At 58.0% G+C, this 23,194-nt stretch overlaps 2 protein-coding genes across 4 annotated transcripts; both read right to left on the reverse strand.

Annotated features, from left to right (window-relative positions):
- Window positions 1–1,522: 1,522 nt before the first annotated feature.
- Window positions 1,523–14,345, reverse strand: RBCK1 (RANBP2-type and C3HC4-type zinc finger containing 1). Of its 3 annotated transcripts, none has more exons than XM_055140105.1 (13): window positions 14,267–14,345; window positions 13,805–13,890; window positions 12,418–12,562; window positions 10,423–10,516; window positions 10,117–10,315; window positions 8,125–8,249; window positions 7,873–8,046; window positions 7,031–7,191; window positions 6,411–6,522; window positions 4,970–5,149; window positions 3,130–3,228; window positions 2,696–2,839; window positions 1,523–2,029 (listed from the first exon to the last, which is right to left on the reverse strand). In XM_055140105.1, exons 2-13 carry the CDS (start codon window positions 13,824–13,826, stop codon window positions 1,949–1,951), a joined length of 1,536 nt encoding a protein of 511 aa, XP_054996080.1. In that variant the 5' UTR covers window positions 13,827–13,890; window positions 14,267–14,345; the 3' UTR covers window positions 1,523–1,948. The 3 variants fall into 3 exon arrangements, with proteins under 3 accessions (XP_054996080.1, XP_004612655.2, XP_054996082.1); XM_004612598.2 differs by having other exon boundaries at window positions 14,243–14,320; XM_055140107.1 differs by lacking the exon at window positions 14,267–14,345 and adding an exon at window positions 14,089–14,153.
- A 2,548-nt stretch (window positions 14,346–16,893) lies between these two features.
- Window positions 16,894–22,891, reverse strand: TRIB3 (tribbles pseudokinase 3). The gene is made up of 3 exons (XM_004612597.3): window positions 22,592–22,891; window positions 19,110–19,402; window positions 16,894–17,932 (listed from the first exon to the last, which is right to left on the reverse strand). The coding sequence occupies exons 1-3, from the start codon at window positions 22,880–22,882 to the stop codon at window positions 17,446–17,448; spliced, it is 1,071 nt and encodes a 356-aa protein (XP_004612654.1). The 5' UTR covers window positions 22,883–22,891; the 3' UTR covers window positions 16,894–17,445.
- Between the last annotated feature and the right edge of the window lie 303 nt (window positions 22,892–23,194).

A 23,194-nucleotide genomic window follows, 5' to 3' on the forward strand; every position in this document is an offset into this window, starting at 1 on the left:
GATTTAGATGTGAATCCAGAGAGCAGGGCTAATGAAGGCTCCTGTGGCATTTTATAACAGGAGTGTCCCACTCCGGAAAGATCAAATGATTAAAGGGGTGACCTTCCAAATGACACACTGGTCTCAAGCAAGGGGCAAGGAGGCTGGAGATTGAGCTCTCTGGGTCCTCAGAAGATCCTGGTTTTCTGGGTTCTGAAATAGAGGTGCTGGAAGAGCTTCCTCTTCTCTGTCACTCCCACTTGACCGAGTTGGGGCCGCTATACACGAGTAACCCTAAGGTCTCTTCCCGAGTTCTCTGAACCCTCCCTCAAATGAACCGAAGGGGAATCCCTAGTTCCGACTTGATGGGATGGGTAAATGCCCCACTGTGGCCAACCTGGAGATGCACCATTCTGGACGGACGCTTATGGCGTTGGTTAAATCTGGGCAGCCTGGATTGTCCCGTCTGGTGTGGAAGAATCGGGAGGTGCTGCCAAGACTTAAGATGAGTTAAGCAGGGGCTGGAGTGATAGCTCAGCGGATAGGGTGTTTGCAAGTGGCAGACCCGGGTTCAATCCCCAGCATCCCATATGGTCCCCTGAGCACCGCCAGGGGTAATTCCTGAGTGCAGAGCCAGGAGTGACCCCTGTGCATCACCGGGTGTGACCCAAAAAGCAAAAAGTAAATAAATAAAAAGATGAGTTAGGCATTGGAGCAGAATTCCCGCCGATCATAAGGGGATCTCCACACAGTGGAACCCAGGACACTGCTCTCGGGCAGGGCGGTCTGGACAGGTGAAGAGGTTGTGTCGACAGAAGGGAACTAGGGCTCAGCCATGAGGGCGGGCCACGACAAGACGGACATCCCAGCCCATGCTTTATTCACTTCTCTCTTCTCCAGTGCTCAGGGCTTGCTCTTGGAAGGGCTTGGAGTACTGTATGCAGTGCCAGGGATCAAACTGGGATCTGCCATGTGCAAAGCAAGCCCCTTAGCCCCTTGTGCTCTTTCCAGCCTCCCTCCATGCCTTATTCCCGGGCACAGATTTCAAATCATCAAACATTGCAGGACTGATCTGCGCCGTCCTGCCTAAGATGACCTTCGCCTGCTTCCCAATGGAGGGGCCCAGAGAGAGGCTAGCGGGGAGTGAGTAACCAGGGTCCAAACCTGCAGCCCCGGGTCTCCAGGCCAAGCTGCAGGCCCTGACCCTCAGAACACTGCCAACTCCCTGTGCGGGGGCTACTGTTGACCCAAACAGCTTGCTCCTCACGCCGGGCCCCGGGCAGTCTGAGGCCTGGATTCCACGCTCAGTCACACCCACTGCAAGAGGAAGCTGGGTCTGGAGTACACACACAACACCTGCGCACACGCAGCCAGGCAAGCAAACAGTGGGTTCCGATCTGGTGTCGCACGCGCTGAGCGTCATCTTTGCAGCTGCCATCTGTCTGTGAAGCCCCCCAGCCAGCCACGCCCTCCCCCACACACACTGCTGGGGGTCCTGCCCCGGCCTTCCCATGCCCTCAGAGAGACCACGCTCATCCCTTCCTCAGGAAAAACCGTTTAGTTTGTTTACGATGGCGGCAGACCTAAAAATCGCCAGGTCTCCCTCCTGGCTCTGGACAGAATTAGCAGCGACTCTTAAGAGGCCAGGGGCTCCTACCAAAGGCAAAGGCAGAGAATTCCCCCCCAAAGCTGACACTCGGCGAGGGGGGGGGGCGTTAAGGGTTCCATGGTCTGTAGCAAGTCAGTTCAGAGCCATGCGGGCCTCTGGCCAGGGCTGGGCTGTGGCTGGAGCAGGGAAAAGGAGGGCAGCTGCAGAGAAGAGATGAGGGGCTGGCCAGCCAGCCGCAGGGAAGGTCGAAGGCACCAGGGCAGGGCGTGCGGGTGGTCCACCTCAGTCGAACACAGGGGTGTCCACAGCGCCAGAGAAGAGGTCAGAGCCTAGATCCCAGCCCCCGGGGACAGCCTCAGCTCAGTGGCAGTTCTGACAGCTGGGGTGGCAGGAAACCCCATTCACCCGGCAGCGGCAGCCCCCACTGGTGTCTCCTGGGCCCTAGAGGGCGAGAAGAAAAGGGCAAGGCAGTACGGTCAGAACCACGGAAACAGAGCGCCCAACCTGGGCACCCCACTCTAGGCCTGCCGGGAGACCTCCTCTCCCAACAGAGGGGCTCCATGTTCTCCAAGTAAAGGGAGGTCAAGGATGAGCAGCTGCACTGTGGACAGAACTAACCCGCTCCACTGGGCCCACCAGGCTGGCCTCCTACCCACACAGGATTCCACTGGTGGCTGGTCAGTTTGGGCAGGGCAGGGCAGGGCAGGGCAGGTGGTCATAAGGCCTTTTGCACTGCCAAAGCAGCCGCAGAGTTTGCGGGAAATAAATGCATCCATTAGTGCTCCCAACACACCTTACTAAGGGCCACTCCATTCTGGGTCCCCCGGAACCATCAGGAATGACCCCTGAGCACAGAGCAAGGAGCAAGCCCTGATCACAGCCGGGTGCGGCCCAAAAGCCCACCACAAAAAAAAAAAAAAAAACAAGAAGGGCCAGGCGCTGGTGGGTGGTGCAGGGTTTGCACGCAGGAGGCTGGGGTCCATCCTCAACACCACATGGTCCCCCAAGCACCCCAGGTATAGTCCCCAAACTAAACATGCGATGGTTCTGTCCTCGAGCAGCACAAGTACAGTGGGCGGGGCCCAGCCCTCTGCTTCCGGCACTCACCTCGGGGCCCCAGCGCCGGCCCTTGGTGACCCAGCAGATCTCTGTGTGGCAGACGGTGCAGCGGATCCAGTCACAGCCGTCCTTCTTCTGCACCACAATCTGGCACTGCGGGCAGTGCATGGCCTCGCCCTGCTGCAGCATGGCCTGGAGCAGAGCAGACACTGACCTGGGCAGGGGCCAGGCGGGGGACCCCGAGCCCCTCCACGGGGCAGAGGGCCACTGGCTGCCCCTCGGCAGTGGCAGGATCACTCGCCTCTGCTGCTCTGCCTAGGCCAGGCTGCCGGCCGCCGACAGGCTCGTCCTGCCGCTCACCGTCACCTCCCCTAGCCCCATCGCCGGCCGAGGGGGACACCAGAATGAATGAGGCCGGAGCTCTGGCCGGGGAGGGACCGCGACTCCCCAGCCGAGCCGTCTAACACCCGGCCCTGCCTCACCTTAAGCATCTCCGTTGTCTGCCGCGCAGCCACATCGTTCTGGGCGCGCAGGGCAAGGTCGTCCTGGTACTCCCTGCAGTTCATCTGCTCGTGGATGGCCTGCGGGGGGCAGAACTCGAGGTGGGAAGGTTCCCCGGGGGGTAAAGGAGCCAGGGAGCCAGGGAGCCACGATCTGCACGTGTTGAGCGCATTCAGAGGTCTATCTAAAATTGCTTCTGCTTTGGGGGCCACACGAGCGACACTCGGGCTACTCCCGGCTCTGCTCTAGGAATTGCTCCTGGTGGTGTTCAAGGTGCCCTATGGGCCTGCGGTGTGCAAGACAAACACTGTACTATCACTCTGGCCTTCCTATTTTTTTTTTTTTTTTTTGCTTTTTGGGTCACACCCGGCGATGCTCAGGGGTTACTCCTGGCTGTACACTCAGGAATTACCCCTGGCAGTGCTCAGGGGACCATATGGGATGCTGGGAATCAAACCTGGGTCGGCCGCGTGCAAGCCAAACGCCCTACCCGCTGTGCTATTGCTCCAGCCCTGGCCTTCCTATTTTTTTTTTCTTCAAGAAATTTACTGGGGGGGCTGGAGAGATAGCACAGTGGGTAGGGCGTTTGCCTTGCACGCGGCCGACCCGGGTTCAAATCCCAGCATCCCATATGGTCCCCTGAACACGGCCAGGGGTAATTCCTGAGTGCAGAGCCAGGAGTAACCCCTGAGCATCGCTGGGTGTGACCCAAAAAGCAAAAAAAAAAAAAAGAAATTTACTGGGGCCAGAGTGATGGTACAGTGGGCAGGGCGCTTGCCTTGCACGTAGCTGTCCTGGACTTGATCCCTGGCACTCCATATGGTCTAAGCACTGCCAGGAGTGATCCCTGCACAGAGTCAGGAGTAATTCCTGAACACAGCTGGGTGTGGCCCCAAAACAAATTTAGAGAAGTATGAGGGAAGAAAAAGAGATTAATACATGTTTAAGAGAACACAGGCTTCTCCAGAGTGGAAAAAAGCCGACATGTCATGTTTGTGACCTGTATACTATATACCCATTTTACAGAGGAGGACACTGAGGCCAAGGAAGGGAAGCCAAGGCCATCACATAACAATGTTTATCCTTTCTTTTTATTTCAAGCCACTCCCAGTAGCGCCCTGGGGCAGCTCAGCACTCGAGGCCTGATCCAAATGCTACTAGGGAGCATGCAGAGTCCAGGGACCAAAACCTGCATGCAAATCAAGTGCTTGGCCCACAGAGTGGTCTACAGCCCTGATCGGTCCGTGTTTTGTTGTTTTTTCAACTTTACTTGCTTTTTTGGGGGATCACACCCCGTGATGCTCAGGGGTTACTCCTGGTGGTGCTTGGGGGACCATATGGGATGCCAGAGATCAAACCTGGGTCGGCCACGTGCAAGGCAAATGCCCTCCCCGCGGTACTACTGCTCCGGCCCCTCGGTCCTTGTTTAAAGGTGGGCGGGGAAATCCCTTCCCTCCTGCCTCCTGGCAGGTCCTTCTGGGGTTACAAGTCCAGGCATGAAGACGGGGCTGGCTGGGGCTGTGTCCAGCTCAGCCACGGGGCCTACTGCAGCCCAGTCTCTCAAGGGCAGCTGGTACGATGCTGGGGGCAGGGCTGGCCTAAGAGACAGCATCATTCCGGAGCAGGGCTGACCGGCCGGGCCAGCGTGGGGACGGGTCTGTGATGGGAATCGGCACTCAAGGCCAGGGCACGGCCCAGCGAGGCTGAGGCCACATGTGCCGTCTGGGACGGGGGCTGTGTTCAGTGCAGGGTCAGGCTCTCCCCGATGCCCAGCAGAGTCTCGGCAGAGGCCAGGGCCCCGTGCCGGGTCTCTGCACCCACCTGGCAGAGCAGGCAGTTGGTGTGGAAGCACACGGGGCAGGTGAACTCGTTGACGTCGTCCTCGAAGATGCACCAGCCCTTGCAGTCGGGCGTCTTGCAGTGGTAGCTGCAGGAGCTGCGCTTCTCAGCGATGGACACGCTCAGGTCCAGGAACCGCTGGTAGTCCTCAGGGCTCAGCAGCTGCCACGCACAGCACGGCAGCGTGAACGCGGCACCACAGCCACCAGCCCCGGAACCCGCCCAAGCCCCAGCCTCCTTCCTTCCTTCTCTTACTTCTGGGAGGGGGGCACCCCTCTCCCACCCCTTAAGCCCAGGGCCTCTCATGGGTGCTGCCACCTGACCACATCCCTGGCCCTGAGGACCTCATTGAAGAGGATGGGGCTCACTCACGCCTAGCAGGTGTGGGGCCGGGGGTGGCTGACCCCAGCAGCGCCCAAGTGCTGGTCCAGTTTTCACTCTCACTGACCCCCCTCCCCCCAGCACTGCAGCAGGGCGTGTACCCCATACACCGGCAACCAGGAGCAGCTGCCAGGTGCCCCCAACAGCCACCAAGGACAGAGCAGGGGAAACAGAAACAACGAAAATCAGAGGAGGCGGGGCTGGAGCAATAGCACAGCGGGTAGGGCGTTTGCCTTGCACGCGGACGACCCAGTTCAATTCCCAGCATCCCATAGGGTCCCTTGAGCACCGCCAGGAGTAATTCCTGAGTGCACAGCCAGGAGTAACCCCTGTGCATCGCCGGGTGTGACCCAACAAGCAAAATAAAAAAAACAAACTGGCTGCAACAGGGGCCCAGGAGACGCTCAACAGGCTGGGGCACAGACTCTGTGTGCAGGAGGCCCAGATTCGGCCCCGCATGTCCCCCCAGCATCACAGGGACAACCCCCAACCCCCAATCACTGCATACATGTCGGCTACACACAAGCCCAGCGCTTCACCTTCTGGGCCTCTGACCTGAGGTTACCTGAGCCAGGTGACCCCAGAGCCCCCACCTTTTTGCTTCTTGTTCTGGGGCCACATCCGGCCGTGATCACTCCGTGAAGGTGTGGGGGATCCCACGTATATGGAGCAGGGGATCAAACCCAGGCTGGCTTTACGGGGCTGTACTATTCCTCCCGCCTCCAGAGCCCCACCTTGGTGTTGTCTGGGGGGAACATGCAGTGATGCTCAGGGCTTACTCCCGGCTCTGTGCTCCGGGATCACTCCTGGAGATCTTGGGGGACCATACGGGAGGCTGAGGATTGAGCCCAGGTTGGCCGTGTGCAAGGCAAGCGCCCTCCTGCTCTACCAGCTCTCTGGCCCCGGAGCCCCCCTTTAGAACACTTCACTATCCTTCCTTCACCAGCCACTCCCCCATGCCCCTGGCCTGCCCACTGCCCGGACCCCACTGTCCCCCGCAGGACCGCCCCCGGCCGGCCCAAGGCCCGCCCACAGGCCTCACCGCGCGGATCTCTCTGTCCAGCAGCTTGCCCGAGCACGAGTAGGTATTGTCAATGAAGGGGCAGCAGACCTCCGCCTCCTGGCTGTTGCGGATGGTGCCCTGCAGACACTCCCTGGGGGTCCGTGGGGTGGGCAGGAGTCAGTGCAGGTGAAACCCCGCCCACCTCCCCGGGCAGGAACCGGCTTCCCCTTCGGCCCCTCCCACCACCCACTTCACCAAGCCAGCCTGCACCTCTGCCCACCCCAGTGCTCAGGTGGCCAGGCTCCCTCGGGAGGGCTGCAGGCGCCACCTCCTGAGCTCCCCAGTCCATTCGCAAAGCAGCCACCACGGCCTCCCACCCTGACTGTTCAGCACAAACCTGAACCCTCGCCTGCAGAAGCCCAGGGGACACCCCCTGCCCCACGCCCCTCCATCCGTCCCTCTGCTCCCACAGACCCAGTCAGCTCCAGGGCTGAATCCCTTGGGGCTGCCCAGCCTTCCGGGTCACCAGCACCGCCTCCCGCTCCAAGGGGCAACTCCACGGACCCTCCTGTCCACTCCGGCCACAGGCCGACAGAAGGGCCAGGAGCAAGCTCAGGGAGGGGCTCCGAGGGCGGCCGGGCCCCAGATCCCGCTCGCACCTGCAGAAGGCGTGCAGACACTCGCGCAGCACCACCGCCTCGCCGGGCGCCAGCGCCGCATAGCACACGGGGCACTCGCCGGGCTCCGTGCTCAGCACCAGGCTCCGCTGGTCCAGCTGCACGTGCTGCAGGTAGTTCCCCTCCTGCTGCTGCTGCTTCCGCTGGGCAGACGGGCGGTCGCGGGGCAGGGAGGGTCAGGCTCTCGGGGCGGGTGGGGCAGGAGGGGGCAGGGCTGAGCGCGGGTCTGGGGCGTCAAGGACCCCCGAATGGAGTGGGGCTCAGGGCACTGGGCAGGAGCCCTGTGGGAGGGGCTGGGGGCGGGGCTGCCACCAGCCAGCCGGACAAGGGGCCGGGGGTCACGTCCCTGGGGTCAGGAAAGGCAGGCAGAGAAGGAGGCAGACGACTGGGGTGCAGAGCAGGGGCGGGGGTCAGAGAGGCAGAGTCTGGCCAAGGTGGCAGAGGGGACCAGGAGCGGGGCCTGGATGTCCCAGACAGAGAGGGCGCACCCCGGTTGCTAGGGTCACGGTGAGTCAGGGGTGGGCCACAGCTGGAGAGAGGTGGGGGCAGGGGAGGGCCGGGAAGAGCAGGCCACAGAGAGAGAAGTGGGGTGGCAGGTGGGGTCAAGGTGGGGGGGGGCCCCGTAGTGTGGGGTCCCCTGGGGCAGTGTCAGTCAGAGCAAGGGGCAGAGTCTCAGCGCCAGGAGGAGCTCCTGAGAGGGCGGGTCGCAGCCAAGCGCGGTGGCCCTGGCCAGCACAGAGCAGCGGCGGGCGGGCAGAGGAGCCTCCCTTCCTGGCCTAGGCCTCCTCCCCGGGCCAGTCCTCGGCTGCGCCCGCGGCGCCCACCTGCTGGTACTGGCGCAGCGCCTCCTCCTCGCCCGCCAGGCGCAGCCGCTCCTCCTCGTCGGGCTGGTGTGAGGCCGGGACCTGGTAGGCCTCAGGCCGTGCCCGGCAGCACATGGCACAGCCCGGCCGCGTGGGCTTGTTGATGAAGGTGCAGCCTGGGCACTGCCAGCCCACCTGGGGGTAGAGGGGCGGTGAGCCAACAGGCAGAGGGCAGGGCAGTGGGTCCCGGGGGAACGCATGCGGGCGGCTTACCGGGGCAGGATCGGGCGCCGAGTCCGGCTGCACTCGGGCCGGCTCCTGCACGGCGCCGGGCTTCGGGGGTGCCGCCACCTCCAGGGGGCCCCGCGGCTGCAGCATGAGGTCCTTAAAGCCCAGATCTGGGAAGGGAACGAAGGTGCCCACCCTGTCCTCGTCCATGCCCTGAGCCAGGTTCCCCCAGCCCAGCCACCCCCTCAGCCTCCCCTCCTGACAGGCCTCCAGTGGGCCCTGCCAGTCTCGGCCTGGCTAAGTCCGAGCTCCCTCCAAGCTGGGTCCCGTGTCTGCGCCACAAACAGCTCGTGGGGCTGCGTGCGTGGCTCTGGGTTTGCCCCCTGCTCCACACGGCTGTGACCCCCGGCCATCACTGGGTGTGGCCCAGAAACCCAAACCTCTGCCTTAAAACAGGACCCCAGGGGGCCTAAGCAAGGTGGGAGCCGCCTTACACACAGCCGACCCCAGCACCCATGTGGCCCCGAGCCCCCCAGGACAGCCCCTGAGTGCAGAACCAGGAATAATCATGAGCACTGTTGGGTGTGATCCCAAAACAAACAAACCTCACAAAAAAAGAAAAAAAGAAAAAACCAAAATAGGATCCCAAGACATAAGAGGACACAGGGCAGGGTTTGAATCCACTCACAGCAAACCAAGTGAGTTTGGCCAAGAAGAAAAAGGAACCAGAGTCTTTAAGGCCCTGTCAGGGCAGGCGGAACCCGAAGGCTCTGGGGCCTGGCGACCCGCTCTGCTGGAACACCGAGAGGGCTGGGAGCACCCCCACAAGAGCTAACGACTGGGGTTACGCCAGACCCAGCGGTGCTCAGGATACTCTAGGTGGGACTGGGATTAGTTTTATATGCATATAAATGTTGTGATTATACAAGTATATAATTATATGCAAACATAAAATTATAATTTATATGCACATAAATGTGATTTATATGCATATAGCTTACATATGCTTTTACACACATATAAAATTTTTTATTCTGAACTGTTTTCAGGGGCTGGAGAGATAGCACAGCGGGTAGGGCGTTTGCCTTGCACGTGGCCGACCCGGGTTCAATTCCCAGCATCCCATAGGGTCCCCTGAGCACTGCCAGGGGTAATTTCTGAGTGCAGAGAGCCAGGGGTGACCCCTGTGCATCGCTGTGTGTGACCCAAAAAGAAAAAAAAATTGGGGTCAGGGGCTGGAGCTTTTTTTTTTTTTTTTTTTTGCTTTTTTGGGTCACACCTCTGGCAATGCACAGGGGCCACTCCTGGCTCTGCACTCAGGAATTAGCCCTGGCGGTGCTCAGGGGACCATATATATGGGATGCTGGGAATCGAACCCGGGTCGGCCGCGTGCAAGGCAAACGCCTTACCCGCTGTGCTATCTCTCCAGCCCCTCAGGGGCTGGAGCAATAGTACGGCGGGTAGAATGTTTGTCTTGGACACGGCCAACCCGGGTTCGATTCTGACATCCTACATGGTCCCCTGAGCACTGCCAGGAATAACTCCTGAGTGCAAAAGCAGGAGTAACCCCTGTGCATTGCCAGGTGTGACCCAGAAAGGAAAAAAAAAAAAATCGGGGTCATTTTATTACATTACTTCACACAACTATCACAATTAGAAAATTAAAACTATCAGGTCTTGGGACAGAAGAGATAGTGCAGTGGGTTAATGTATTTGCCTTACACATGGCTAACCCAGGTTTGATCCCTGGCACTACAGTTGGTGGCCCACGCCCTGCCAGCAGTGATGCCTGAGCAGAGTCAGGAATGGGCTCTGAGCATCACTTAGTATGATCCAAAAACTTAAAATAAATAAATAAATAAAGTTTAAACTTCAGACAGATTCTCAGTGTTTCCTCAGAGCTGACCCGGCTCTGGCTCCTGCTGTTCTGCAAAGGCTTCCCGAGGCCTGGCCGTTCCCTGGTGATGCCCTGACCGCGCCCCGGGACTCAGAGGGTGTGTCCCGCAGCCTCGGATGCGAGGTCCGGCCGGTCCTCACCCGCCAGCATCCGCAGCTGCCGCTCCCGCTGCAGCTCCTGAGGGTTGAGCGAGGTGTTGCGGGCCGACAGCAGGTAGAGGTAGGCACTGTCCCCGTTCTGCCGCACCCCGTGGGAGCGCAGGGTCTCCTGGTCTCGGGCCAGCCGCTGCCCGATCACCCACTGCTGCAGCGTTGGCGGGAAGCCGTAGTCCAGGAAGACCTGTCCGGGGCACGGAGAGAGGGCGCGAGGAGAGGGGGCGTGGGACAGGGGGGCGCCAGGGCAGAGAGAGGACACGGGTGCGGGCGGAGAGGAAGGGCCTCACTCACCATGTCCTTGAGAGAGGCCACGGTCATGTCAGGGCGCACCGTGAGCCAGACGGTGACGGTGTACATCTGCGCATCCTCCACGCTCACCCACAGCCTGCGAGAAGGGCAGAGGCTGCACACGCATCTGCACGCGCCTGACCCCCCAGTCTGGGGCCCGGGGCTCCCCCTCAGTCCCGCACCACCCCCACTCAGCGCGCCCGGAGGCAGCACCCTGCTCTCAGAGTAAAGCCCATGGGGGGGAGTTAGGAGAGGGATGGGGGGGGGAAGATTCGGTGTGGTTTCTGAATGAAACAAACCAATTCTAAAATGCACCAATAAAATCATGGAAATCTGAAACAGTATAAGGAGATTTTGGAGGAACTGTTGACTTTTTTTTTTTTTTTAGGTGAGATCACTGTATTGAGATCACTTTTTAAAAGGCCTACCAGAGTACTTACAAAGAAAATGCACCAAATATTTTTCTTAAAATTGTCTAGAAAAAATATCCTCAAATTTACTCTGAGGCAATTTTTTTTCCAATTTTCTGTTTTGTTTGTTTTTGGACATCCCTTGGGCAATGCTCGGGAGTCACTCCTGGCTCTGCATTCAGGAATTCCTCCTTGTGGTGCCTGGGGGACCAGATGGGATGCCAGGGATTGAACCTGGGTCAGCGGCATACAGGGCAAGAGTCCTACCTGCTGTCCTATCGCTCCGGCCCAAGGTTAATGATCTTAGTAGTCACGGCACTTGATGCTACTCAGGTAAAATACAGAAATGTGAAACTCCAAAAGAATACAAGGGACAACTGCTGGGCCTAATGCAGACTGGAAGAAAATTAAACAGAAAGTAAAAGAAAATCCTCTTGGTTTTTCTCTTCCAGTTTGGTTTTGGGGCCACACCCAGCAGCAGTCTGAAGCCGAGGGCCATTTCCAAGACCCACGGAGAGTCTCTTCACCCCAAAAGGAACTGGGTCTTAATCCTCAAAACATCCTTCTTCAAGCCAGGGAATCAGGAAAAGTGAGAGATGATTGTGTTGAGTTCCAAGTTTTCTTACCAAGAAGTCTGCAGGTCTTTATACTTTTTGTTTGCTTGGTTTTTATTTTGGAGCCACACCCAGCAGTGCTCAGGGGGCCAGATAGTACAGCAGGTAGGGAGTTTGCCTTGCTTGAGGCTGACCCAGATTTGATCCCTGGCATCCCATAAGGCTCTCCCAAGCACCGTTACAAGTGGTTCTTGAGTGCAGAGCCAGGATTAACCCTGAGCATTACTGATGTGCCCCCAAAACAATAACAGAAAAGAAAACATAGGGAGAAATCTGAATAATCTTGGACCTAGCAAGATAGTACAGCAGGTACGCTTGGCCAACCCAGGTTTGAGCCCCAGCACCACACAGAGCCTCACTGTGGCCCAAAAACCACAAGTAGCAGGTCTGAGGTTGAGTTCCTGGTCCCAGCACAGGAGAAAAAAAAAAAAAGACAAAAGACAAAGAAAAAAAAAAAAGATGTTGCTGCAACTGTGCAGCTGGAAGCCTTCCCAGACAGCTGGGAAGGGTGGACATAATCATGAAGCAGTTCTGAAAAGTAATCTGGCAGTTCCTGGAAACGTTAAGCATAAGCTACCATCTGCTTCTGGTGACCAACACCCTGCCTGGCCCCATACTCGGGCAACCCCCAGCACCATCAGCGAGGCCCGTCTCCAGCACCACAGGTCCTGGTACTGAACCAGGCAGCCTGGCTGGCCGTGGGTCACTGTGTGGGGTCCCCTGAGCCCCCCCAAGAGCTGAGGAGATCTCTCCCTCTCCAAAATAAATGAATGCATTAAAAAGAACGCCACATCCTCGGGCTGGAAACTGGGCCAAGTGGTAAAGCACAGACTCTGCATGTAGGGGCCTGGGTTTCCTCCCCTGCACCTCAAAACAATAAATAGATTCCCCAAGAATTCCTATTGTGTGGGCAAAACTCCGCTGGGCCTCTGGGTTTTGGAGGCCCTATGATCCCGGGCAGCCGCTGGCCTCACCTGATATCCTGTGTCGGGAGCACTTCCGGCTTGAGCTGCACCGTCAGAGGCACCCGCTGCTCGGCCAGCCACATGGCGCAGTCCATGGCCGCCTGCTCGTCCCCGCCAGCCACCGCTCGGGCAAGCCGCAGGGCCATCTCCTCAGCTGAAACCCAGCACCGGGGGTGTTTCTCAGAAGCTGGGGTGGCGCGGGCGAGGGACTTTCGGGCTCCCTAACAAACTCCTATACAGCCGTCAGCACCTGGTTTAAAGGCTCCTTTCTCCGGGAAGCCTCTCGCACACTCCCTGCCCCCAGCTTGATGCCCCTCCTGGCCCAGGCTGTTCCTTCATATACACTCAGGGCTCCCCCGTGCTTCCATCCCCTTTACTTGCCAAGTTCTTACTGAGTACCTGTCTCAGAAATCGGGCTTGAGCAGTAAATCAATGCACAGAGTCCCTCTCCTCAGGACCCCCCACCCCACCCCACCCCAACACACTGGGAAGAGAGAAAATGAGCTAAATGGAGGGGGAAAAAAAATTCAGACTGCAACCCATCCCGGCAAGGAATCCGGGGAAGGCCTGCAAGTGGAGGCGATGCTGACGCTGAGAAGTGTGCAGACCCAGCGAGAGCAAGTGTTCCGGGCGGGAGGGAGGACAGGGGCCAGAAGGGCTCGCATTAGAGGCGTCTGGGAGACAGGGCGCCAAGGGCCCAAGTGCATGCTTGGGATGTGGGAACCCCACGGTTCAATCCCCTGGGCCATATGGTCCCTAAGCAGAGTCTCCTAGAGTAGTGCTCATGGTGCTATACGTTTTTTGGTGACCCCCCCAAAAAAAGGGGGGAAAGTAACAGGAAAACATGAAAAAGAGGGAAAGCAGGGAAGGAGGGAAGGAGGGAAGGAGGGAGGGAAGGAAAGAAAGATAGGGAGGAAGGGAGGGAGGGAGGGAGGGAGGAAGGAAGGGCGGGAGGGAGGAAGGAAGAAGGGAGGGAGGGCGGGAGGAGCTGAATTAGAATAGAGAGAAGCGTCCTGAGCGGTGCAGTTCTGAGGGCCCAGTGGGGCCCTGCGCCATGAGCTCTGGGCTTGGTTCTAAGCACAGGGGGGCCCAGCGGGGAGTCCCGCAGGCTCTGCCATGACCTCATGAATGTTCCACTAAGCTGCGAGAGGGCGAGAAAAGGCGACCCCGGCCGCCCCGCCAGCCCGGAGGCTCTTCCAGCCCTGACCCCATCTCCTCCCAGGGGAGGCTTGGGGCAAGAAGCGAATGACAGACGCCTGGGACTGGAAGCAAAGGGGCCCCCCCCGCAAGGAAACGCTGGGGCCGAGGCAGGAAGGCACTAACCCCCCTGGACCAAGCACTTTCCGCACCGGACAGTCACCCGCCCCCAGGTCACCGGTCACCTCGCAGCACGCACCTTTCTTGGTCTTCTCGTCCATCTGGCTCCCATCCCCTCCCCCCGGACAGGGGCCGCAGCTCGGAGAAACGCTACTCTGGGGTCACCTGGGAAGGGACCAAGGGGAACTCAGCCCCGCCGGCCTGAGGCCTCCGGCGCAGCCCGAGACCGCTTCGTGCCGGAGTCCACGGGGGCAGCCGGGGCACATCACACGCGAGGCCAGGGGCGGGGAAAGCACCGGGATGGGCCCGGAGAGCGCCCGCGGTTCCGGCCCCTCCGCCCCTTACCGGCAGCCCCGACAGTACCTGGAGGGGGGCGGCTGGGGCCGGAGAAAGTGAAAGTGGCCGCCCCGGAAGTGGGCAAGCTTGTCGCCGGATCCTGCGCCCGCCCCCACGACCCATCAGGCCCAGGAGACCCCGCCCCCGCCCTGGGGTAGCGGCGGAACCCGGGGCACCCCACCTCAAATCGCCGCAGCAAGCTGACCTGGATTCCCCGACCCTCCAGCACTGGTAGCCCCGCGCCACGCCTCGGGACGTAGAAGGAGAGTGGGCGGACACTGACCGCGTCCCGGTAGGGACTGGAAGGGGATTGGTTCTCAGTGAGGAGGAGTGGGCGGGGATTGCGCCGCATTGGGCGGGGACTGGGCGGGTATTGGGCCGCATTGAGGAGCAATGGGCGGGGATTGGTCCCCGGTGAGGAGGGCTGGGAGGGGATTGGTCCGTGTACGGGGAGTGGGCGCGGTTGATCCGCGTTTGGGAGAGTAGGCGGGGATTAGTCCGCGTGGTGGCGGGGAGTTGGCGGGGATTGGTCCGCATTCTGAAGAGTGGGCGGGGATTGGTCGGCGTTGGGGCGGAGTGTGAGCCGGGACGGGGATTGGGCCGCGTTCGTACTGCCGGTGCTTGCGTAAGCAGGAGGCGGAGGGAAGGTCGCGCTGTTTGTGACCTACCCGAGGCCACTTGAGCAGATTTGATTCTGAAAGCCACCTTAGCCAGATCTCTTTGACTATGTCGACTCTACTGCTTGAGACCTTTTTGTTTTCTTCAGTTTTTAGGGAATTAAATATTTTTAATTCATATTTTGAAATTTTAACTTAGGTTATTGTATATTTAGAAGTTCCATTAGGTGTTGATTTACCTATTTATCTGTTGAATTTTAGGCTATACTTGGCGGTAGTCGGAGGCTGCTCACAGCTTGGTGTTCAGGGGTGGTTCCTGGCAGTGCGGGAGGACTGCTCCAACCAGGCCTGCATGCAAAGCATGCACTCCCACCCTCCTAGCCCTGTGATAGGTTTCTAAATCTGTTGCACTTGATACGATTTCCTATACTTTGGCAGTATTTTCAAGGGTTTTTTGTTTGTTTTGGTTCTGGGGGGTTTTTTTGGACCACACCCCGGGGTGCACAGGACTGACTCCTGGCTCTGCGCTCAGGGATCACACCTGGTAGGGATCAGGAAACAAAATGGGGTGCCAGAGATGGACCAGGGTCAGCTGCCTGCAAGCCTACCTGCTGTAATATCTCTCCAGACCTTTTTTTTTTTTTACATACGTACGCCTTTTTTGTCTTAAAATCTGTATCTGACAACATTGCTATCTGAAGTTTCAGTGTGTTTCTGTTGACCTTTAATGGTGGTGTCTTCTTCTTCCTGGCCTGCCAGTTTATGATGGTCACCTTCCCTTCAGATCTGAGGTCACCTGCACAAATCTGTATTTGGGAGAAAAATATATTCCTTGGGAGAAGGTCACACCCAGAGATCCGTGGGAGCTCCTCTATGCTCTGTGCTTGGGCCTCAATTCCAATGATGCCGGGGATCAAACCCAGGCCTCCTGTGTGCAAGGCACTCACTCAGCTCATTGAGCTCTCTCTCTCTGACCCCAGATATATTCTCTCTTCTGTTCTAGTCTTAGCTTTGACTATTCCAGGCATTCTCCTTGGTTATCTCTCAGGCCAATAAGCAGAGCATTTCAGCCTGGGTTTTAGCAATGCATTTCACCATCTGTGTGGACCTGGTCTCAGCTTCCCTTTCTGTGCAGTAGTGCTCATGGTGGTCCTTGAGAATCTGTACACGTTACCACTCCAATTTGTGAATGAAAACACTGTGGGGAAAGATAGTGTAGGGGCTATGTCACTTGCCTAGCACATGGCTGACCCAAGTTTGATATCCTGGATAACCACCCAGAGTAAGCACACAGCCAGGAGTAAACCCTGAATATCTGTGGGTGTTGCGGAAGGAGGGAAGGGAAGGAGGAAGGGAGGGAGGGAAGGATGGAGGAAGGGAGGGAGGGAAGGAGAGAAGGAAGGAAAGAAGGAAGGAAGGAAGGAAGGAAGGAAGGAAGGAAGGAAGGAAGGAAGGAAGGAAGGAAGGAAGGAAGGAAGGAAGGAAGGAAGGAAGGGAGGGAGGGAGGGAGGGAGGAAGGAAGGAAAGAAGGAAGGAAGAAAGAAAGAGAGGGAGGGAGGGAACTTGCTAGCTGAGAAATAGCAAGTATGGCACCAGGGTCCCATTTGAGACATCCTGAGTACAGAGCGACCCGAAGCCAGAATCCTCAGCTTGACAGCGTCACTCTCCTGCTTCCTCTGCCGGAAGCACTCTCAGCTGTGACACAGGGGACTGCTGTGGCCATTGTGGCAGCCACCAATTGCCAGGGACAATGGGTAAAAAGATGCTTGAGCGGGAGGCGAGACCTTGCTAAGAGCTCTGAGAGCTGATCCGTGGCCCCAGAAGCCCCAAGTCTGGTTTGGTGGCAAAGAAAATGAGTAAGAGGTGGGGAAGAGAAGAGAGGATAGATACAAGAGAAGCCCAGGACAAAGGGAAGAATGTGTTATTCCTTTATTAGGCACAAAGTAAAAAATAAGCACTTGTGGCATCCAAAACCCAGTGTCATGGCGTCTTGGATCCTCAGTGTCCCCATAAAAGAGCTTAGAGCTTTCCAGAGAATTTGGGGGAGAGCTCTGTCTGAACCTGACCCCCAAATTCTAGTGCTCAGGTCAGGTTTCCTGAAGATGAACAGACCATGTCCCCCTGGTGGATGCACTCCTTGAGTCAGATGAGGACCAGCCTCAGAGTTCGAATCCTTCCGTCCCTCCCCCCACCCACCCCCGCCCAATGCTTGACTCTGTCAGGCCTGGACAGAGAATCCCTTGACCAAGAGGGCAGAGCTGCCGGGAACCCAACTCCCAGCATGCCCTGGACTCTGAAGTCCTAGCTGCAGCGGGGAGGCGTTGGTGCGTTTGGCACAGGGTTGCTTCCCTTTCTCAGAAAAGGCACAAGATCCAAAGGCAGCCGGGTGTTTGAGAGGGCCTGTCCCAAGGCAGAGACGACCACGACAGAGGTGACCAGCACGGGGAGATGCGGACACCCGTATCCAGTGTGTTCAGTGGAGACACTGACCCATGACTATGGAAAAGTGGTGTCGGCTCAAAAAACATGCTGCCCACGCCTCTCTTGCTCACGGCTGTATTCCCAGCACTTAGGGAAAGGCCTGACCTGCGAGCTGCCAGGTGTGGCACCCACAGGCCCTGGGCAGAGCTGTGAGAACAGCACGGGGTGCTCCATTCTCCCTCCGCCAAGGCACAGGAGGTTCGGCTCGGTTCAGAGAGGTGGGAGAAAGCTCAGAGACACCCCACACTCACCCCACAGTTGCCATCTGAGAGTCCCGAGGCTGGGCCTAGCCGTAGAGACCCACTTCTCTTTCTTCCGCTTCCTCGGCCTCCAGCCCCAGCCCATGCGGGACCACCTGGTCAGCCTCCCAGAGGGGGGCCCGAGACGGAACCGAGGGAACGGGGTCCTCCCGAAGCCAGGGGTGCAGCAGGATGCCAGAGGCGCTGAGCCGCTCAGCCGGCTCCTTCCGAAGGAGGCAGCGGACCAGGCAGCGAGCAGGGGCCGAGAGGCCGTCGGGGAGGGCGAAGGCCCCGCGGCGGATCTTGCCAAAGAGCAGGGCCGGCTCCGTGTCCTGGAAAGGGTAGTGGCCGGCCAGCATGGTGAAGAGCGCCACGCCCAGGCTCCAGACATCCGCCGCCTTGCCAGAGTACGATGCCCGGGAGCTGAGGATCTCGGGACCCACGTAGGCTGGGCACGCGTGCTTGTCCCACAGAGAGTCATCCGGGCCCGTCAGCACAAAGGCATCTTCCAGGTTCTCCAGCACCAGCTGCGTCCTGAGACAGGGAGAAAACACGGGGAGCGGGGCGTGAGGTCCTAGCGGGATGCCCCTCCCCCCGCCCCACTGCCATCACCCCCACTCTATCGCCCTTCACTGCAACCCACTTCCCAAGTGACTGCTGGCACCCACCTCCCAGAGACATGAGCCAGCTCTTACAGATGAGGCTCAGAGAGGCTAAATCATTGCTCAAGGCCACAGAGCAACTGAATGTGTACTATAATGCTGAAAGGAACAACATGCTTCCTGACAGGCCCTCTGGAGGGGGGAGTGGGGGGGGAGCAGACTTAGGGTCTCCTAAGCCAGGGACCAACTTAGAGTCCAAGTGGTAGGGACTAGAGAGAAATAGCTCAGCAGAAACTCAACCTTAAAAGTTTACCAATGGGGGGGCTGGAGTGATAGCACAGCGGGTAGGGTGTTTGCCTTGCACGCAGCCAACCCAGGTTCAAATCCCAGCATCCCATATGGTCCCCTGAGCACCCGCCAGGAGTAATTCCTGAGTGCAGAACCAGGAGTAACCCCTGTGCATTGCCGGGTGTGACCCAAAAAGAAAAAAAAAAAGTTTACCAATGGGAAGGCTAGAGTGATAGCACAGCAGGTAGGGTGTTTGCGCGCGGCTGACCCGGGTTCAATTCCCAGCATCCCATATGGTCCCCTCTCCCCCCCCCCCAGTACAGCCAGGAGTAACCCCTGTGCAACGCTGAGTGTAACCCCCCCAAAAAAAAAAGTTTACCCCCTAACAACAATACAGTCAGTTCCACCTGTTTTGTCGGTTGCCCCCGGGGCTCTGGAATTCCGGAAACATTTTGACAATCAGGCCCTTCCCTGAACCACTGGGGAAACTGAGGTCCAGAGACCCTGGGTCCACCCTGCGACAGACCAGCCCGGCCTGGCCACGCCCCTTCCAAACCCAGTGTTTTAGGAGCCAGACTCTCGGGTCACTTCAGGCTTCGGATCCCGCTGACCCGACCAGCCTGAGCCCTGGGTGGCACGGGGCGCTGCAGGTAAGTGTCGCGCAGGTAAGTAAGGCTCCATTCACGCTGCCCCCCACCCAGCCGACCCCTCCCCCAGCCTCCAGGGGTTCCCCACTGCGCCCCTGGCCCATCGGTGGCCCTAGCCCAGGCCTCCCCGGCTGCGGCACGCTCTGCCCCCCTGCGCCTCCAGGTCCCACTCACCGCTCGGCGTCGGCGAAGACGAAGCGGCGCAGCTTGAGGTCGCGCAGGACCAGCCGGTGCTGGTGGCAGTGCGCCAGGGTGGCGGCCATCTGGCGGAAGAGCGCGGCGGCCTCGGGCTCGGGCAGGCGGCGGCGCCGGCGCACCAGGCTGTGCAGGTCGCCGTGCGGCCGCGGGAAGAAGGCGTAGAGGTGCCGCGCGCCCGCCACCAGCTCGGCCGGCCGCGCCACGCGCCCGGCGGGGGGCAGCCGCGAGTAGGGCTCCAGCACGGCCGGCGCGTCGCTCAGCGGGTACACCTGCGGACAGACACGCTGCCAGCTGGCACGGAGCGAGCCCGCCACCAGGAGCCGGCAAGGGATCGGGAAGATGCCTGCGCTCGCTCCAGCGCCTCTGCTCTCTCATTATTTGGGAGGCGGGGTTCGGGGCACACCCGAAAATGACCAGCGCTTACTCCTGGCTCTGCGCTCGGGGATCACTCCTGGAGGAGCTCGGGGGACCATATGGGATGCCGAGGATTGCTCCGTGATGGGCCCTGTGTAAGGCAAGTGTCCTACCCGCTGTATCATCTTTCCAGCCGGATGAGTCCTTTTTTATTCCCGTCTTTTTTTTTTTTTAGGGGTCAAGTATTCCTGGATGCTGAGGTTTGATGGGTCAGCCGCGTGCAAGGCAAGCACCTTAACACTGTACTAGCTCTCTGGCCCCTCACATCTATTCTTTGATTTATTGGACTTTTGGGTCACACCCATGATGCACAGGGTTTACTTCTGTCTCTGCACTCGGAAATTACTCCTGGCAGTGCTCGAGGCACCATTTGGGATGCCGGAGATCATTCTCGGGTGGACTGTGTGCAAGGCAAATGTCCTACCTGCTGTACTAGCTCTCCAGCCCCCTCTCTTCTCTGCTCTTAACTGCACTTTATTTTATTTTTAATGTTTGGCTATTTGGTCACAACCAGTGATGCTCAGGGCTCACTCCTGGCTCTGTGCTCAGGAATTACTCCTGGTGGGGCTCGGGAGACCATATGGGATGCTGGGGATCAAACCAAGGTCAACTGCATACAAGGCAAATGCCCTACCCGCTGTACTATCGCTCTGGCCTCCTTAACTGCACTTTGTAAGGCTTAAAACGTCAGAGTTGGAAACTAACAGATGCCCCCAACAAAACTGACCCTGAATCAGGGGAAATCCGGACAGCAGGCCCAGGAGAAGCAGCTGTGCCCTCCCTGGGACCTTCTCCCCTCCTCAGCCCTTCTCATTCTTTCTCTGAGCAGCCTGGAGTGGTGGTGTGGTTGGAAATAATGCCGTGGGGGCTCAGTGGAACCCTGAAAGGGGAGTCCTTCTCACTGAGGGGCTGCTCAGGGCAGCAGGCACCTGGGACTCCACACCACGCACGCACACTCATGCACAGGCACACAAAACACACAGACACATGTGTGCACACATGCACACTCATGCACAGACAAAACACACACTCCAACACACACACATGAACATTCGTGCACACACTCATACAGACAATCATGTTCACACACGCACACAAAAATACAGACACTCATACACATGTGCACTCATGCACACACAAACACACCCCAAAATAAACACATATTCATATATCCACACACTCATATACACACAAACACATTCACACATGCACACACTCATGCACAAATACTCATACACAAATACACAAAACATACAGGTGTACTCACAAACATACAAAACATAGGCACTCAGACACTCATTTACACATGCATATCCAAAACAGATACACATTCATATGCGATGTACACTCACACACATTCATACACACTTAAGCACAAATACAACACAGACACATACACAAAAGACACACTTTCATACACTCACATACACAAAACACTCGTGCTCAAACATGCACACTCACGCACAGACATACACATGCACAAATACACAGAACACAGACACACAACAACTTACTCTCACACACAACCCAGACATTCATACTGTCTCACACACACACTCACAAACACATTCACACATTCACACACATTCTCACACAATCACACATGCCAAAAGCAACAAGGGCCCCCTCTACTCTCCCTTTCTACCTGAGTCTCCCCCATTTTCCTTCCTTTTGCGAACCAGGAGCAAACCTTCCCTGTAAGTGTCTGGACTCCCTCCCCCAGCATGCAGCACTCAGCCAGGGCTCAGGCTCAGGTCAGCAGGACACTCCCTGGCTCTGCGACAGACAAGTAATTGCATCCTTCTGAACCTCCATGTCTCATCTGTAAAATGGGCTCAATAGTACTTGATTGACTATGTGAAATTAGAAAAAAAGTATGCACAGGAAGCAATCACCACAGTACCTGATACTCAGGAAACACCCATTGTTATACTTTTTCTTCTCATCTGATCCGTTTTCCTTCCTTCTTCCCTTCCTTCCTTTTTTTTTTATTTTTTATTTTTTGTGGTGGGGGGTGGTGGTTAGACTACATCTGGCACCGACAGATCACTTTTGGCAATGCTCGCGGGACCATATGTCATGCCAGGATTGAACCCAGGTCAGTTGTATGCAAGGCAAATGCCCTGCCCACGGTGCTATTACTCTACCCATCAGCCCTGTCCTCTACGCCTGGGACACGCCAATGTCCTAGGTGGACCTGACTCAAGTCTTTTCCCAGTCCCTGCCTGGAATGCAGGGCCTTGTCCTAGAGCCAGCCGGATGCTGCGTGGTTCTGTGCATAACCCTTCAACGCTCTAGACGGAACCTGTCTTCCTCTCAATAAAACAGTCACAGACTAGACCCAGTGACCTCCAGGACCCTAGCAGTCGTGAAGCCCACCACTTCTCACCGTCCCCTTGTGCAAATACCCTCTAAGGCTCTCTCCAAAGCTCTATGCAGGCCCCCTGCCAGCCCTGTCCCTGCTTTCTTCCTGTTGCACCCTCCGTGCCCTCCAACCGTAGGCAAGTCTTTCTCTTGTTTTTGCAAGTGCCTTACCTGATGTGCTATCTCTCCAGCCCCGACAAGTCCTTGCCTTCTTTCCTGAGCTCCTACCCCGCTGGGCTATCTCTCTGGCCCCTCGAGTCCTTTTCCTGTTTCTGCAAGCGCCCTACCCGCTATCTCTCCAACCTTATCAAGTCCTTTGCTTATTTCTGCAAGCGCCCTACCCTCTGTGCTATCTCTCCCACCCTGCTGAGTCCTTTTCCTTCTCTGCAGCGCCAGACTCTCCCTCTCAGCCTCTGCGCCAGCTCCTTCCCTGCCTGGAACTCCCTTCTCCGGCTTCCTCCTGGCTAACCCCTGCTCAGCCTGTCCCCTCGGCTGCATGAGAGGCTTCTCCCTGTGAGCCCGTGGCACCAGCCTCTTCTCCCAGCACTTTTCCCAAGAGGCCCTGAGCTGTGATTCCCGCCTCCCTTTCCCCAACACACACAGAACTCATTTCAGAGGAGGACCCCTACGCCCTCACCCCCGGGGCTCCTGATGGGCAGGACGACACCCTGTGGACGTACCTTACAGGTGTACTCTGTGCCTGTGGGGCAGTGCAGGGCGCGGAAGGCCCGGCCACCGTCCTCAGGCTCCAGGAGGACATAGGGCCCAAGCTGGGAGGCAGCGGTCACTGCTGGGGCATGCACTGGAGCAGGGGCCGCGCTGAGGGGCAGCAGGCAGGCAGGCGGCCTGCGCTGGGACCCACTTCGAGCTTGTTTCCGGCTGGGACATTCTGTGTCAAGGTCATCGTCCAGCTCCAACCGCTTCTTCCTGGAGGGGGCGCCCACAGGAGAAGCTGCAGGGGTGGCTCGCATCTAGAAAGAAGGGGAGAAAATTCTGGTTGCAGGTTTTGTGACTGAAATCTCCAGGCTTTCTCGGGGTCGGAATGGGCCACCTCCCCCCACCCCCTCATACTTCCAGAGACCTCAGCAGTCACATCCATACCCCACAGCGGCCACCCAGTTGAAAAGCTTCTCCAGCCTTACTGTCCCGATAAAAATACTGAATGCCCTGAACAAATACCTTAGCACCTGTATTGCAAACCGTAATGCAGAAAAGGAAAAGGAGAGAGAGAGCAAGAAGGAAAGTACCTCCCATAGAGAGAGGCTAGGGGTGGGGCTGTGGGA

This window comes from Sorex araneus, chromosome 5 (assembly GCF_027595985.1).
Source record: "Sorex araneus isolate mSorAra2 chromosome 5, mSorAra2.pri, whole genome shotgun sequence".
Classification (NCBI taxonomy): Eukaryota; Metazoa; Chordata; class Mammalia; order Eulipotyphla; family Soricidae; genus Sorex; species Sorex araneus.